The sequence below is a fragment of the Chrysemys picta genome, chromosome 7, assembly GCF_011386835.1.
Source record: "Chrysemys picta bellii isolate R12L10 chromosome 7, ASM1138683v2, whole genome shotgun sequence".
NCBI lineage: Eukaryota > Metazoa > Chordata > Testudines > Emydidae > Chrysemys > Chrysemys picta.
This window is the reverse complement of record NC_088797.1, coordinates 85,606,103-85,622,913: the sequence shown is the minus strand read 5'-3', so window position 1 is coordinate 85,622,913 and position 16,811 is coordinate 85,606,103. Positions and strand designations below refer to the sequence as shown.

The 16,811-nt window shown below is 46.7% G+C and overlaps 2 protein-coding genes across 2 annotated transcripts in view; both read right to left on the bottom strand.

The window, feature by feature from the left end:
- The window catches only part of FAM241B (family with sequence similarity 241 member B), a 30,934-nt gene extending 23,253 nt beyond the window's left edge, over window positions 1-7,681 (bottom strand). Inside the window, exons 1-2 of the mRNA XM_065551902.1 lie at window positions 7,614-7,681; window positions 2,328-2,524 (exon numbers count right to left, since the gene is read on the bottom strand). The gene's annotated coding sequence lies outside the window, so the exon portion shown is untranslated. The remainder of the gene's footprint in view (window positions 1-2,327; window positions 2,525-7,613) is intronic.
- Window positions 7,682-13,250: 5,569 nt separating this feature from the next.
- Window positions 13,251-14,982, bottom strand: NEUROG3 (neurogenin 3). Its single transcript, XM_005281901.4, has 2 exons — window positions 14,853-14,982; window positions 13,251-14,583 (listed from the first exon to the last, which is right to left on the bottom strand). The coding sequence occupies exon 2, from the start codon at window positions 14,580-14,582 to the stop codon at window positions 13,878-13,880; it is 705 nt and encodes a 234-aa protein (XP_005281958.1). The 5' UTR covers window position 14,583; window positions 14,853-14,982; the 3' UTR covers window positions 13,251-13,877.
- Between the last annotated feature and the right edge of the window lie 1,829 nt (window positions 14,983-16,811).

Sequence of the window (16,811 nt, the reverse complement as noted above, 5' to 3'; positions counted from 1 at the left end):
AGGGGAGAAAATTCAATGGCAGTGACAGTTTGGTAAGGAACAACACAGATAAGTGTCACATTACTCTGGCTCATTGCTGAAACTGGTTTTCCAATCCTCACTAAGACGCAGAGCCCCTCGATGTGCTCTTCTTATTGCCCTGGTGTCTGCCTGCTCAAAATTGGCTGCCAGGAGATCTGCCTCAACCTCCCACCCTGGTGGAAACTTTTCTCCCTTTGTTTCACAGATATTATGGAGCACACAACAGGCAGCAATAACAATGGGGATATTGCTTTCACTGAGGTCTAACCTAGTAAGCAAACAGTGCCAACGACCTTTTAAACATCCAAAGGCACGTCCACCTCCATTCTGCACTTGCTCAGCCTATAGTTGAACTGATCCTTACTGCTGTCCAGGCTGCCAGTGTACGGCTTCATGAGCCATGGGAGAAAGGGGTTGGTTGGGTCTCCCAGGATCACTATTGGCATTTCAACATCACCAATGATTATTTTGCAGTCTGGAAAGAAATTCCCTGCTTGCAGCTTTCTGAACAGACCTGTGTACCTAAAGATGCATGCGTCATGCACCTTTCATGACCATCCCACATTGATGTCGGTGAAATGGCCCATACGATCCACCAGCATTTGCAACACCATTGAGATGTACCCCTTTCAGTTTATGTACTCTTTGGCAAGGTGGACTAGTGCCAAGATGGGGATATGCATTCTGTCTATTGCCCCACCACAGTTAGGGCTTGTCTATACTTACCGCGCTGGTTCGGCGGCAGGCAATCGAACTTCTGGGTTCGATTTATCGCGTCTAGTCTGGACGCGATAAATTGAACTCAGAAGTGCTCCCCGTCGACTCCGGTAATCCTGCTCACCGCGAGGAGTACGCGGAGTCGACGGGGGAGCCTGCCTGCCGGGTCTGGACGGCGGTAAGTTCGAACTAAGGTACGTCGACTTCAGCTACGTTATTCACGTAGCTGAAGTTGCGTACCTTAGTTCGATTTGGGGGTTTAGTGTAGACCAAGCCTTAGGGAACCCCATTGCTGCAATCCATCCACTATGTCCTGCATGTTGCCCAGAGTGACTACCCTTCTTAGCAGAAGTCTGTTAATGGCCCTGCAAACTTGGATCACAACAGATCCCACGGTAGATTTACCCACTCCAAATTGATGTCCCACTGACCGGTAGCAGTCTGACGTTGCAAGTTCCACAGAGCTATTGCCACTCATGTCTCAACTGTCAGTTTAGTATTGCTGTGCTTCAGGGCTGGGGAAAGTTCTTCACACAGTTCCTGGCCTTACGCATTCGAAAGTTCTGCAGCCACTGCTCGTCATCCCATAGCTGCATAACGAAGCGGTCCCACCAGTCAGTGCTTGTTTCCTGGACCAGAAACAGTGCTCAACCATATCAAGGTGATGCATGACTGTCTCCAGCAATTGCGAATTGCTTCACTCTATGCTTCCAGCAGGGCTGTTTGCATGGCATCACATTGTTCTGCCTGGCGGCTCCTCTATCGGCTGTGTAAATACTGCAGGATAAGGTGTGAGGTGTTTGTAATGCTCAGAACACTGTACAGCTGAGCACGGTCCATGCTTATCGTGCTTATGGCATCTGCACAGGTAACCCAGGCTTACACAAAAAAGCATGAAAAAGGCTTGGTTTGTTTACCATTGATTTCAGGGAGGGAGGTAAGTGCATCATTGGAGGCTAACGCCATGTTCCCATAATCACCCAGGCCAATATTTTGGACCCATAAGGCATTTCAAGCCCAACCCAAAATTCCACTCGACTACCCAAATTTTCACTCGGCTACGTGCACTGTGAGATAGCTACCCACAGTGCAGTGCTCCGTGCGTCAAAGCAAGCCCTACTAGTGAGGATGCACTCCACCGACACAATGAGTATAGTGTAGACACACAAGAGTGACTTGCTTAAATCGGAGGCTCGAAGTCGACTTACATAAAGTCGACTTAACTTTGTAATGTAGACATGGCCTGAGTGGGCAAGCACTGCGTAAGCTTCACCCACACAGCTCCAGTCAATGCATCTCCTCCGTGACATGGAACACTCCAGCTATTTCAGTTCTGGGTTCCCATATCCTTCTCAGTTCTGACCTGCAGCACCCCCGGTGTCCCAGTCATTGATCCCTACACAGTACTGTGAAATCTCTTCAGTCCTGCTGCCCTCCCATGCTACTTGGTATTCAACTTCTGAGTCTCTCTTGAGGAGAAACTCACAATCATTTTAAATTGTGCCAAATTGTGGGGAGGTAGAGGGCGGGGAAGAAGTGTAATGCAGACAAAAGCTCAGTAGGCTTTATGCTGAGACCCAGATACTCACCTTCACCAGTGACCTGATCCAAGATTTCAGCTCAGTTCTCCAGAGTAGAGAGCACACTGATGCATTAGTCCACAAACCCGTCTCCACTACCCAGAAGAAAACATTGTTTTTCTTTTCTTTTACTCTATCTTCCTCTCATTCCTTCTTGTCTCATTGCACTGTGAACCTGAAAACTAGTCAGCTTCCTCAGGTAGAATCTATAATGCAGAACAAACAAATTAGTCCTTGCTCCTTCCCAAAGAAGAGCAAATCTTTTGTTTCCCTCTCTGCATGTTACTCATACCCAAGCACACACTCCAGGTGGATACAACAGTGGTTGTAACTAAGTATAGACATAGCCATATCTCAGTTAGAAACGTTATCAGCAAATTTTCCAGCTCTGGGCTTAAAGCACCTGTTTAATTAATCTTCTTCTGTCCCACATACATGAGGGCTCTGTATTTAAAACAAGCTGTTTGCTGACCAAGCAAAATCAGAGGTAGGGTCCCCATCTCACTCTACCTGCAGATGCTAACCAGATGGATTTGACACTCCTTGTTTTCTAAAGTATTTATGGGTGATGGATTGGTACCTGGCAGGTAAAGATTTTTTTTCTTCGGTTCCAGTCTGTTTCTTTTGGAAAGGAAAGGGGAAAGTTCATGACTGTGCAGATGTCTTTCTACCATACATGGAATGGTGTAAATATTTTAAATTAAAAGCCAAATGAGCAACAAAGATAATAAAGGGTCTCAAGGGTTGTAGTGTTGTGTAGAGAATAGGAAAGCTACATTTATATCCATTAGAAAAGACAGTAATTGATTGAGGTGTGTGGCATACTGACGAGTATAGGGAAGATAAATTCCATTGAACTATTTCATGGAAGGATGATGGGTTCAAACAGAAGGCATGATCTGAAGGTACAAAATAGAGTTAAAACAATAATGAGGAATTGCTTTACCCATACAGTAATTACAATGTGTAGATTGGATCAAACTGCCGATAACAGCAATAAAAGGTATAACCAAAAATAAATTAAAAAAACAGCTAGAGAGGCAGATAGAAAGCAAACTCTTTACAGAATATGATCACCTGACAAATGAGTGACTAGATCAAAGGGCAACATGGGGACAAATGTTCAAAGCCATGAGTAGTAGTTGGGTGCCCAGCTCCCCTTTGTGTTTTTGAAAATCTCCATTGTGATGTGTATGAACTACCATAGATGTGAGCTTCTTCTATCTAAAATCTTACCGTAAGATACAGAGACAGTAAAAATGTATTGTCATCTTTGACCCTTACCATTGAGATGGGGCTTTATCCTGAGCCACATTTGAATCCAGCTTCCCCAGAGTTTGGGGCTGCTCAGATCTGGGATATTTGCTCAGGCCTACCTCTGCTTATAATAGACTAGAGGAAAGCAAAGCAGCATGGTGATGGGGGAAAAGAAAAGGATACAAGGTGCTTTGCATCATAACAAGTGTTTTAACAGTATGAAGTTCTCCATTTCAGACTTCTAGAAGATGACCATTCTCTTCCCACTATAATTTTCCATTCAGTTCAATCAGTTGCCAGGATTTCCTGAGTGTTAGCTGCATCTTTAAATGACTGCTTCAAAACAGAGACATTGACCTGCACACTTTTGTAAATCTAGTGGAGTGTAGATTTCTTTCCTATTATACCATAGGCAGCCAAGCATCTGATTCAGATACCTTCACAGATCGTATTCTAGAAATCACAACAAAACATGAATTGTAGGACTTTTAAAAGCTATCATTGCTCCCATTGAAGTCAATGGGAAAAGAATTAGGCCAATGCTGAGTGCTTTTGAAAATCCCACTTTAAGACTCCAGTGTAAAGGAATGAAGTAAGAGGTCATGGCTATTACCATGTTTATCCTTCACAGAGTGGTGAGGTTTGGTCAAATGTCCACATGTTGGAAATAAAGTTCATATTCCCACCAAACATTGTCATTTTTTCCACACAGGCCCTGCTTAGATGTTCATTAAAAGGTTATAGTCAGATTCTCTACACCAAATACAAACCTGTGTTTTTCTGGTTCAATGCATCCACAACACTCAGGTGAACTGACTTCTCAACTTGTTCATTCTCTAATATGGACTATCAGCCATCATAAAGAAGAGTCATGTGGGATACCAAGAGGAATGCAAGTGATGATTTCATTGGGAAAGCAAGAACACTCATTACTCACAATACGCCCAAACATCCAATAACACCAAACTGAAAAGAAAATCCACCTTCTGAAAGATAAGATGGTTCCTTATTCTTTGCTGACAAGTGGAACAAAAAGAGACATGAGGCCAAAATGTGCTGTGATCCTTCCCAACAGGGAGCCCTTCAGTGCTGTTGCTGATACGAGCTAACCACACTCTCACTCTGCCTCCAGCACACTGGGGTGCTTTTACTCTTCCAGACACTTCCATTGAGCCTGCATTTCTGCCCTTGAAGAACCATGCTGTGTTTTCCTTAAAATGTCCTAAAACCTTCAAATTACACTTCCTTTCATACAAAAAGCCCCAATTCATGTTAACAGTGTGAGGCTTGATTCATATCCAAAGACCTAGTCATTCCTGGTCATAACTGTTCAGCTTTCAGGCACTGTGGCATGCAGCAGATCTATTTTCTTTTCTAAGTGCTATAGTGTGTAGAGTCCACTGGCCAGATAAAATGAAGTTTCTATCTTATACATACTTGTGATCTCTTTTCAGCTATTGCTTTTTGTATTGATTTTTAAAGGGGGCTCTGCAGCTTTAAAGAGATTTCCAGACTTCTTTTTGTGACTAGGGAAGAGGGTGGGGCTGTGAATGAGGTGGGGACCCAGAAGAATTAAATAAAAGGAGCCCAACAAAAAGAAGTTAAAAGTGTGAGTGACAAGTTCTGGGCAACAGGCTTCAGCTTGAACTGAACCCTGTGAGGTCGTTTGCACTAAGAATGGAAACAAATGAGCTGGATTTTCATGCTTGGTGGACAGTGAATGAATAAGCATCTTTTAAAACCCTATCAGGAACTCTTTGGATTGTCATTATAGCTGAAAAAAAAGAGAGACTTTTGAAATCTGCCCATGTGAAAGTATCCTGATTCTTAGCCTTTATAGCTATGGGCTTTAGACCTTTTCCTCACTGAGAAGGAAACCTTTCTCTTTAAGATGTAAGCGTATGAATTTGCAGATTATGCATGAAGGCTTCTCCTTAATTAATGATTCATAATTAAAGAGCCCCGCTAAATATTGGCTGGGGAGAAATACAAACATGAAGGAGACATATTTCACAGTGGTGGTATCTCAGATTAAATACAGAACTAGTTTATATAAGGAGGATGTACAGAAAATACAAGAGGGTTTGGCGTACTTGTGGAAATGATAGCTAATCTGTAATTAATTATATGAAGGGACTGGAGACTAGTTCACAAAATGTGATGCTTTCTATTGATGGGGACTGAACAGACATGCCAGATGTATACAGCATATGGGGGGAGGCACTTCCCTTACATCTACATTTAAGCAGAGACTGAAGGCCACAGGTCAAATAAATTGTCTTGGAAATATGGGAACCTAGATAAACTGTTTCTCAGTTATCTGACATGATTTGATCCAGCTACTTTCTCCTGGAGCAGGGATCAGCATAGAAAACTTTTTTGATGAAGTTTCTGATAGGAAAATAACCCCAACATTTCCACTAATCAGCTTTGTGCTCCCCTGTCATGAGCTCTTGCAAGGCCTTTTAATAATTAGCCTTGCTTATCATTTTACCCATGTAAATTATTTACCTTCTCTGTTTTCACTGTTCATTACTTTTACTGTCCTTTGGTCATCTTGATAGAAACATACATGAGCAATCTAATGTAAGAAACTCCAGCTACCAGCAATGAGCCAGGCCTGCTCTAATGCTGAATACTGTATGCAGCCTGAAAAATAAGACTGTGGTTCCTAAAAGCAAATCTTCTATGGCTAAAAACTAATATAAAAACCCAGAACAGGCCAAAAATGTATCCTATTAAGGAAAGAGGGTTTGGATTGGAGATGTTTAAAGCATCCCCGCCTTTATAATATATATCGTCTTGTCTTTACATAGCATGTTTCATCCCAAAGGATCCCTAAATGCTTTACAAAGCATAATCTATAAAGGATTACATTCTCCCACCACTGAAATGCAACCACCTCTGGTTTCCATCTGATCCTTTCATTGTTCAAATCCTTTTATCTAAACAGAAAGAGATTACCTAGAACTGTGTGTCTCAGGCACAAAAAATGTAAGTATGTTGCAAGGGGTTGGCTGTCTTCAAAAATAAAAGTCAGTCCTGCAAGTTTCTCAGCAACTAAAGTTTTTCAGCAATTAAATCTGGCAGAACACATGCTAAATAGTTTTCAAAATATTGTTTATATGAGCAGGAGATTCTGTAAATTTCTGTATCTCTGGAATGGGTGCATTTCAAATGGCCACCTGTTTATTGTAAATCCAAAAGTGCACAGGCCATTAAAGAAGCCTTGGTTATTATGGTGGGACACCAGATCTGGGACAGCCTAGTGAACAGAAATGAAACCATCATGCACTAAACACAGAAAAAAGATAAATGGAAAAGGAGTCTTTCAGTGTTTATTATCAAGTCTCCAAAGGTTTGCCAAAACCATAGCAACCAGTTCAAGCAATGATTAACCTAATAATGTGGAGGCAAAGAAAAAAGATGCATTCAAGACCCTAAAGCAGTCACTAGTTCTCCAGAGGTTGTAAATTTCCCTGCCAGTGCACAGAACCAAGGCTAAAAGAAGACCAGAGACGTCCTAAATCTGCAAAGAAAAGAGCTGCAATGCAGTAAAACCCACGAAAGTGAACTCTTTCTAGAAAAAACAACTAGTTTACAAAACAATTGCCCTCCAGGCCTCCTCTAATACCTGTGATTTGCTGCGTTGTAGGTCTCCTTCCCCTTCTGCCACTCATACAAACATGGAGCTTTATATCATGACTTTTGCAAAAGTGTGATTTTGATCAAGCCATTGTTTGAGTGTATAAGTGCTATAATTTCTTACCCTTCTTTTTCTGATCCTCATACCTAGAAAGGGCACTGGGATAGTCTAAGGCAAGGCGGATACCAGAGAGAAGCTGAACTGGGGGAGGAAGGGTCAAAAGACCCTTAGTATGGAAACTAAAATCCTAAGGAGCCAGAACTGGTGAAGGGGGAATGCTATTAGGCCTTTCACTAAGGGGGTGGGGGAAGGGTAGCATTCAGGAATATAACACCCCACTCCACACCTAGACACACACTTTCTCTCCTCTCCCCTTTACCAACCCCAATTACCTTCCAAGTGGCTTCCCGATCCACTGTGCAGGCAGGGGAGTGGACCAACACCACTGTTCTCCATAATGCCAATGAAAGAGGGAGATCGCAGGCTGCTCCCCGCCGTGTGGAGCCAGTAGAGGGAGTAGATGTTCAGGGGAACTCACAGAAAGAGGAAGGCCCCGGACCCATGCCTGGAGAGGGCCCCAATTCTGCAGTGGGACAGTGAGCAGCAAGCAGCAAAGCGCCTTGCTAATCGCTGCCCTGGCTACCAGCACCCTGGGTCCCTGGTGCCCTTTCAAGTCCTCAAACGCTAGCAGCGGCTGGGAGCTGTGTGCTACCCTGTTTCCCCCGAAAATAAGACAGTGTCTTATATTAATTTTTGCTCCCAAAGATGCGCTAGGTCTTATTTTCAGGGGATGTCTTATTTTTCAGAAATGAAAAATGCCTTATTATCGGTGGATGCCTTCTTATCAGGGAGGTCTTATTATCGGGAGGATGCCTTATATTACAACGAGAGGCAAAACTGTAAGTAGGCCTTATTTTCGGAGGATGTCTTATTTTCGGGGAAACAGGGTAGCAACCGGTGCCGGTCGGGGGGGTGGGAGGGGAGCTTTAGTAAGTGAAGGCGGATTGATGGTGCTTCCAGGTGCATATTCTCCTAAAACAGCTTCGGGTCACGGTGGGGAAGAGTTCATTTGCTGGGGCTGACTAGCTAGTTGAGGGGAGGTTGGGACCGATTTCCAGTCCCCCCCCCCTCCCACACACACACACAGTTCCTCACAACTTTTTCTGATCCGACCATGGGTCTAGCGTCACACTGCACTATCCCTCCCCGTGCGTGCCCAGGTCTCTAACACAGGGGCGGGGAAGCCCCACCAGAGCCAACTCCTTTCCGGCGCCGAGTTCAAAGCAAGTGACAGAAACTTTCTATAAACTCCTTTAAACAAACAACAACTCTTGAAAGGAAAGCGCAGCCCTGGCTTTGACTCTGGCCCGTGGCGCGTGTACATGGTGACTCATCTGGAAGCAGAAAGGAGAGAAGGATCCTGACGGGGGGCTGGCGGCTTAATCCCAAACCACCACCCCCTCCAGCCCCCACTGTCGGCACACCCGCTGCCCTGCCTGCTCCAGCCAGTCACGGGAACGGCTCCCTGCTTTCAGCACCATGGCCAGTGTCTTCCCCCCGTTTTGCTCCAAGCACCAGTCTTGACAGCGCAGGCAGCGCTGCACCGAGAGCCGCCCGTCTGCGCAACAGGCACCGCCGGGCAACGGCGAGCGGCCAGAGAATCCAGCGGAGAGCGAGGCTGCTCCGCGCCCCAAAGCCGGCAGCGAGGGCTGGACATGGCCTGGCTTCTCCCCCGGGGACCCTCCCGCCGAACTGTGCTGCGCCACGCCACGGTACGGAGCGGCGCTGCGCTGCGCTAGAGGCGGGAAGGGCATCGCGGGCCCCACGCAGTGCGTAGCCTTTGGAAGAGTTTGAAGGAAAGAGCTGGGAAGTGAAACAATAAACCAAAGGGGACCCGGCCGTACTGAGGACCAGCACAAGCCACATGCTGGCCAGGTCCTTGCAGCCTGGCCCTGCACCTGAGGCAGGTGCTCGATGAAGACCGCAGTCAATGCGAGGGACATTTCTGGCTGCTGTTAAATGAAACAGAAGATGCTAGTAGAGGCGCTCACCATGCCCATCTCCTGGCACGTACACACCCGCAACCCCGTCGCTTCCTCTCACCACATGCATGTACCCCACACTCCCCTTCCTCTCACACCTGGACTCACCCCCACAGCCCCCAGGCGTCACCTCTCATCACTCCAGTGCACCTCACAACAGCCCTGCACCGCCTATCATCACCCACGCCTCACACATAAATACACCCCCACACCCCTCATATATACACACCCTCACCGCCCCCACTCCTCTCCCCCTCACATCCCCATTCTCCCTCTCCTCACACCCTCACCACCCCCACTCTCCCTCCCCATACACCCACAGACCCCACTCTCCCTTTCCTCACACCCCCACAGCTCCACTCTCCCTCCCCCCACACCCCACTCTCCCTTCCCCATACACCCTCAGACTCCACTCTCCCTCTCCTCACACACCCCCAGCTCCACTCTCCCTCCTCACCTCCTCCCACTCTCCCGCCCCTCACCCCCATCCTACCACTCTCAGCGTCTCTCTCCTCCCTCTCTCACGCTCACCGCCCCCATTCTCCCTCCTCACCCACACGCGACCTTCCCTCTGGGGCTGACTGTGTGAGACAGGAGACGGCCCAACTCTTCATGAACTGCGAGCACTCACTAGCAGACCCAATTGGGGGGGAGGGCGGGCAGAGGCTGGTGCCTGGAGCAGGAGGTGGGGGAGAAAAGAGCGAGAAGAATTCAGGACAACCCGTTTTAAACGCTGAGCTACGGCCCTGCAAGGCCCAGGAGCGACAAGTGGGCAAGGGCCTTGTATGCCCCTTTCTCAACAGAGAACTCCCTTCCCGTGGACATCAGTGGCAAAGCTCCTCTTGATTTCAACTGGAGCCGAAGCCGGGGGCTCCCATAGCTACGCTGAGGGATTCTTGTGCGAGCTGGGCCATGGGAAGCCGCCCCCAGTTCTCAGAGCGGTGGCCAGCTCTAGAAACAGCCGCGGTAGAGTTAGCTCAGGCTCATGCAAGCCGCGGGGAGGAGAGGGGGGCTTAGCCAGCGAGGGCAGGGTTAGATCATGACTCGCTTGGGAAGAGGGGGCCTCCTGGGCTTCACCCTACAAATCAGTCTCTGCCCTAGGAATGGGTAGGGGGCTGCCTCGGCTCCTGACTTTCCAGGGGCCCATTTTCTCCCCACACGCTAAGTTAGGGGAGGAAGGGCAGTGTCCTTGCCCACCTTTAAGGACACTTCATTCCAACAGCCCCTGGGGCAGGCTCTATAGTGCATCAGTGAAGAACGAAAGTTGCTCTGATGGGCGGGGCCTCAGTGACAATATCTGAGAAGAGGCTCCCAGCCCGAGCTGTTATTTTTCACTGTTGCCTTTTTTGTGTGGGCTGTGAGTGAGTTTTTGTTCCCAATACCCAAATTTCTTTTGTTCTACAAATTGCCTCAATAGCGTCTCTTCGCTGCTTGCAAATCGGCTCAGCTGACAACAATTAGCATCACAATAGCCTTTTGGCCCAGCAGCACCTCTTTGTTTCTCGGCCGCATTGCAATGGGGCAGGGGGAGAATGCTTTCCGAGAGCGGCCATAAATCTACCAACTACAAATTGAGCCCCTGGAAGGGGGAAAATACAAGATTCATGTTTTCAGGCAGCATTTTATAACCAGTCTAAGCCCCAGACAAAACCCATGGGGATTTGGAGAAACTCTACACTGTAATTAGCAACTCGATTTTTTACAGTCGCTTGACTAAGCTAGGGTGCTTTCAATTACAAGAAATAGAAAACATGGCAGCTAACTGGAGTCTGGATCCTGCAAAATCCCCCGGGGCTCCGTCCCCGTGAGATTGTTTCAGATTTTATTATTTTGCACCGAGTTAATTTAAGAGACAAACTTTAAACCCGCCCACACTGATCCTTAGAGCTGCTTCCCTCCCTTCAGCGTTATTCAGTGCAGTGTCATTGCATTGGTCTGAGTGATGGGGATTCTTTGGGGCAAGGAACGAACTTTACACATGTTTTGTAAAGCGTTCTTTAAATACCTAGAGTGCTCTATCACTATAAGCATTAACTATGCTTTGCTACATTCATTGGCACACAACTCCTGAAAGTTACTTACATTTGTAGCATGGGATAGCAGCAATGAAAAGATGTTTTATTTCGTTTTTAACTGCTCAGCTAAACCAGTGATAACAACACCGGGGAAAGAGACCGTGTAATTCTGTAGAGCAGAAAGATGCTTAGAACAGGAGGCTGCTGCGTATAAATGCTGATGAGGTGCAGCTGCATTTGAAACTGCAATAATGAGGCCAAATTCTGCTCGCCTTATGCAAAGCTCCCACTGAAGTCAATGGTAGAGAGAGTAAAGGAAGCAGGGTGGGTCATGATTTCCAATCACTCCGCATCCAACAGGATAAAAGCCAGCGAGAAGTCCAACTGTGCTGCAGAAGGAAGAGAAGCTGCATTGTGGCTTTGGTTTTATCTAGGGAAATGTTACACAATGTACATTCCGACTGCCCACAAGGCCACAACAGTGTTTATACAATTCTCTACTTCTTATTCCATAATTTGTGGAACCTCTGTCCCAAGATGTGCATTGTGAGGAAACTGTGACCTATTGAATACTCACCACGTTCCACCCCAGAGTCAGCTGCATCTTAGTTAAGGATGAAGCGATTCCTAGGCCAAATCCTGCTACCCTTATTCACTAAATCATCCCATTGAAGTTAATGGAACTTCTAGTAAGGCAAGAAGCTTTGGCCCATAATGTATAAGTAACCTCAATCTCTTTTGGGGGATGAAATATGAAATATTCTTTTTTACAAATGCCTGAGTTGTGTTCAGACGAAGACTAGTTTAAGAATCTTTGTGCGTGAAAAGTGGGGGAAGTTCAACAACATCAAAAACATATTTAAATCATTGCATATTTAACTAAAGACCAGGAAATAATGATTTTATAGGGAAAGTACTCTAGAGGCAATGTTGCTAACAAAAAGAATCTACTCACTCATTCATGAAAATACCCCTCAAGTGTTGAAGCAGCTACACCAGAAAACCTGACTTTAAAAAAAAAAAAAAGTAGCAAAATATATTGCTGTCCTATAACCCTCCTTCCTGCTGTGAATGTCTCATTCAGCGGTACTATAACACTTTCAGCCTGAAGTTTCCAGGTGCACACTTTTCTCGTCCTGTAAACAACTGAATATTGCAATAAACCACCAATAACTCATTAATCTCGTGTTATTAGATTAAATCCCCAGGCATTAAACAACACCTTCCTTCATTCGTCTGTTTGCTGTTCCCCCCATCCGGGTTTTGATTAGTGCCATATATCTTCTCTCTGAATTCAAGTAGAAAACTTCAGCGGAAGTGAAATGGATTACTTGTGAAAAATGATAAGAAGAAAGAGATTAGACTGAGTTTTATATATAAATGGCGTATATGGTGGTGGCGTTAGTAAGTGCGAGAGTCTTATGGAGCTATTGTATTATCAAGATTTTCTTCTCTCATTTTTTTAGCAATTGTACTTGGTACTTTCAAAACTGTTCGCCGCACTGTGATGATTTACCCTGCAGAGAGGAATGTGCATACCAGCTGCATAACTCTTCCAGAATGTTTTCATAAGTGTTAACACAATAATGCACATGAAGGTGTTATTAAGCCTACAACAGCCAAGCAGCTAGGATTGTTACGTTTAGTCTCAGTTAAGTGAAACTTTGATTGTATGTGTTCTTAGTGGGCTAGGAGATCCGCTGAGATATGTCGGTAGGATGGGGCGCCTTCAGGACAGAATATCGGCCGCAATTTTTGAGACTACTAGGAGTTGGATGCAGGGATCAAAGGCATTATGTAAATCCCTATGTTTCGCTTTGTTTCTGCACTTAAAGTGGAGCCCGGGAGCAATATTCTACGGACAGTAGCATGCACAACTCCTTGGTGACTCATTGGTTGGTAGCCCCAAATGTGTGTGCTAAAAGTTCTTCTGAAAAGACAGTGTACTATAACAGCTCTAAAAGAGACAGGCTTTTTTTTCCCTTTTTTTTTTTGTTTTTGTTTTGTTTTTAATTAACACCACCAAACCTGTTTAGTACAATCATTTAAACCGGTGCCAAAAATAATCTTATGTACAAAATATATATTCGTTATGAAATATAATCAATAAATATCAACAGTGAAAAAATTAATATAATTTACCATTTCCAAGTACAAAAATTTGATTTTTAAAGACGTGCTACCATCTTACATCAAAAAGAACTTTGTCTGAAACTTACCAACGGTGAAATATTGATCACATACACCCAAACCGCCCATACGTGAGCGAGAGGTTCCCCAATTACAAAAAGAAAAAAAGTAACCCTCTCTAAACACTCAGAGTTCCTAGCGCACCCTACGTGCTCCGGCTCTAGCAGGAGCCCTGGAAAGTGCATATCCATTGGGTTGATCCCCATTAAGTTTTAAGGCAAAGCGGGAAAAGCTGCTTTCAGAGAGTCACTTCAAAGATCGTTCTCCTCTCCTGGGGCCTGGAGGCAGCGCGTGTCCAAAGAGGCTCATGGTTTGACCATCCGTGCATCGTTTTTGTGTTTGCAGCTGCAAACAAGTCAAGGGAAAGAAAGAGCGAAGGGGGGAAAGTCCCCAAAACACAGTCCTGGCCTCAGACAAACTCTGGGAAGGCATGAGGGCTGTGCCTGAGGCAGGCCGGGGCGTCCGCAGCCTGGTAAGAGCGCCCTTCCTCCAGGGAGTCAGTGGGGCTCAGGCTGCCAGTCTGGGAGACTGGAGAGTACAGCGAGTCCCATTCACAAGGCGAGATGCTGCCGGGACTGGTCAGCTCCAGCAGGCAGGCGGTGGTAGGGGGCTGCCGGAAAGGCTCCCTGGCCAGCTCCTGCTGCCCCACACTCAGGAGGCTGTGGTCGGCCATCCGCAGGGTTTCGGTCAGTGCCCAGATGTAGTTATGGGCAAACCTAAGCGTCTCAATCTTGGTGAGCTTGGCGTCGTCGGGGAAGGTGGGGAGGACGCTGCGAAGAGCATCCAGGGCGGAGTTGAGGTTGTGCATGCGGTTCCTCTCCCTGTCGTTGGCTTTCATCCTGCGGTTCCTCTTCTGCTTCGTCAGCACCACTTCGCTTTTGGCTTTTGTGCGTCCCCTTCTGGCCTTCTGTTTCTTCTGCGGGCACTCCGGAGAGGGCCCCTCGTCTGCAGGGCAGCCTCCTGCCTGCAGCCGAGTCAGGGAAGGGTTGGGAGAGGAAGGCAGGCTGCCAGTGCCAAGGGAGGAAGCGGAGCCTTCATCGTCAGACACACCGTAGTACTGCTCTCCCTCACTGTTCACCTGTGCACCAGGAGAGCAATCGGTCTTGGGAGACATCCTGCAGGGAAACCCAACGCACAGGGAATCGTCAGTTTCCATTCAGCTCCATGCACGCTACACAACAAAATCGGTTCACACGGACACTCTGGGGACTGATCCTGTGTATAATTCAGGGCAACAAGGCAGCTGTCCCCTGGGACTCCTGGATCTGCAGGCTATGGGCGGGGAGGGGGGAGAGCCCAGGTACTCGTAAAATACAGATTTCTAGATCCGAGTGGGCAATAACTCCCCGCTGCTATTGGCAGAGAGGGTGAAGGGGGCACTTACCTGGATCCCCTGGGGGTGAAGCTGGCGCTGAGGGAGTAGCACTGTTGCAAGAACCCAGCCAAATTGGTTCCCTTGTCTTCTGACCCCTTGGGGATGCGGAGCAGCCTCCTCTCAAGTGCAGCAGAGTGAAGGCTTTGCGTCAGGCACACGACCGCCTTTGAGCTCCTATATATACCGGCCTGAGACAATGGGGATTTCCTGATCAATACAGCGTGTGCCCCCTTGGCACGCTTTATCTTATCAGCCCGGTTTGGAGTGTGCCTGGCTCATTCCTGCCCGCCACTGACCAATCAGAGAGGCGGCTTGGGGCCGAGCCACGCGAGCCCCTCACTACTCCTCGCACAGCTGGAATCCCAACAAAGGCCAGCGTGGGGAGGAGGAGCAGAAAGAAGAGGGCAGGCTACAGCCCCATTCTCCCTCGGCGATAGTCCTGAAAGGATCGTTTTAGCAGCTTTCGGGTCACCAGAGAACACGCCCTTCAGCTGAGAAACTTTCCTTTGCAACTAGTTTTTTCTGCATCACTCCGCTCTGGCAGGACACGGCTGGTGCTCACCCTACACAGGATCGGTGCTCATTTAGCCCCTGAACTCAGTTGCTTCTCCTCGTCTTTAAGCCAGTTGCTATTTCACTATAACTGATTAACTGGCTTGCCCATACGAGGTGCTGCCCGCACCTGCTCCAGCCAGGAGAGATGATCCAAAGTAAATAACCCAACTAGCTACGCCAACTTCGCACAAGGTTACAGGTTATTCATTTCTTCCATTCTGGGGGTGGGGGGAAAGGGGTCCCCTTAGCCCTGCGGTCAAGCAAAATCCCTAGCAGTTCCCATGCACCCTAGTTCAGATTTCCGATTCCCTCTAGGCATCACCAACAATAAACCACTCCCAACAATCTTTCAAAGCTACACAAGAATGGCGCAAAATTCTTAAACACGCCTGATCCCTTGTTTTCAGATTTGGCAAGGGCAAAGCAGCTCTTGTTGGGCTCAACGCCTACCGAGAATTGGGCATCTGAATATCTGATCTGGTGTAGCCCAGTAACTACGAGGTTGGGGGGGAAAGAAATGGTGGGACGAACAACACACAACATCACTTCTTTTCTTTAATAAATCACTTCGGAACGTACTTTAAATGGTACAATTAGATGATCTCAGTGCCAACTTTTCTTTTTCCTGCAAGCCCACCTAATTTTAAGGATGGTGAAACATGATCTCAGAGATATTTAAGCAATAGCAGCCTTATACACACACATCCCCCAATAAGAAGCAACTTCACAATTCGTTTTGGGAGCAGACAGAGACACTGGAGGTTTCCACAAATGAATACTTGAAACCCACTTTTTAAAATTTAGATTTATACAAGAAATTGAGTTTCCAGGAAGAAAAAATATGTTGAGAAAAATGACAAAGTTCTATGCATCTCTTCTTTGCCTTTGCCTTGCCCTGTCAATCCAGGTTGGTGGTTCTTGTTCTTCATCACCAAGCGTTCTTGACACCAACCTTCTTCATGCCCTATTTCAGTGCCTTGAACCACCTTTTTCTAGGTCTGTCTCATGGTCTTTGTCCCCTGACTACAAGCTCTTGTATTCCCTGGCCAACATATACCACAGATAGGCATCTCCTATGACCCAGCCATCTCAGTTGATAGTCCTCAGCTTTTCTGTGATGGGGGAACCTGCATCATGCCTCATACTATTTAATTGCATAGCCTATCAGCTCTCATCTTGCCCAGCATCCACCGAGGCATTCTCATTTGGGCAGTGTGAAGTAGTTGTTGTTCTCTCTTCCTCATTGGCCAGCATTCTGACCCATACCTCATGGCTGGCCTAATCCTAATTTTATACACTTTGCTCTTTAGTTTAGTTGGCATATTCTTATCACAGAGAATCCCCATCAATTCCCTCCACTTGCACCAAGTGCACCACTTGCAGCTCCTAATATCCACATCCACATCATGGTTC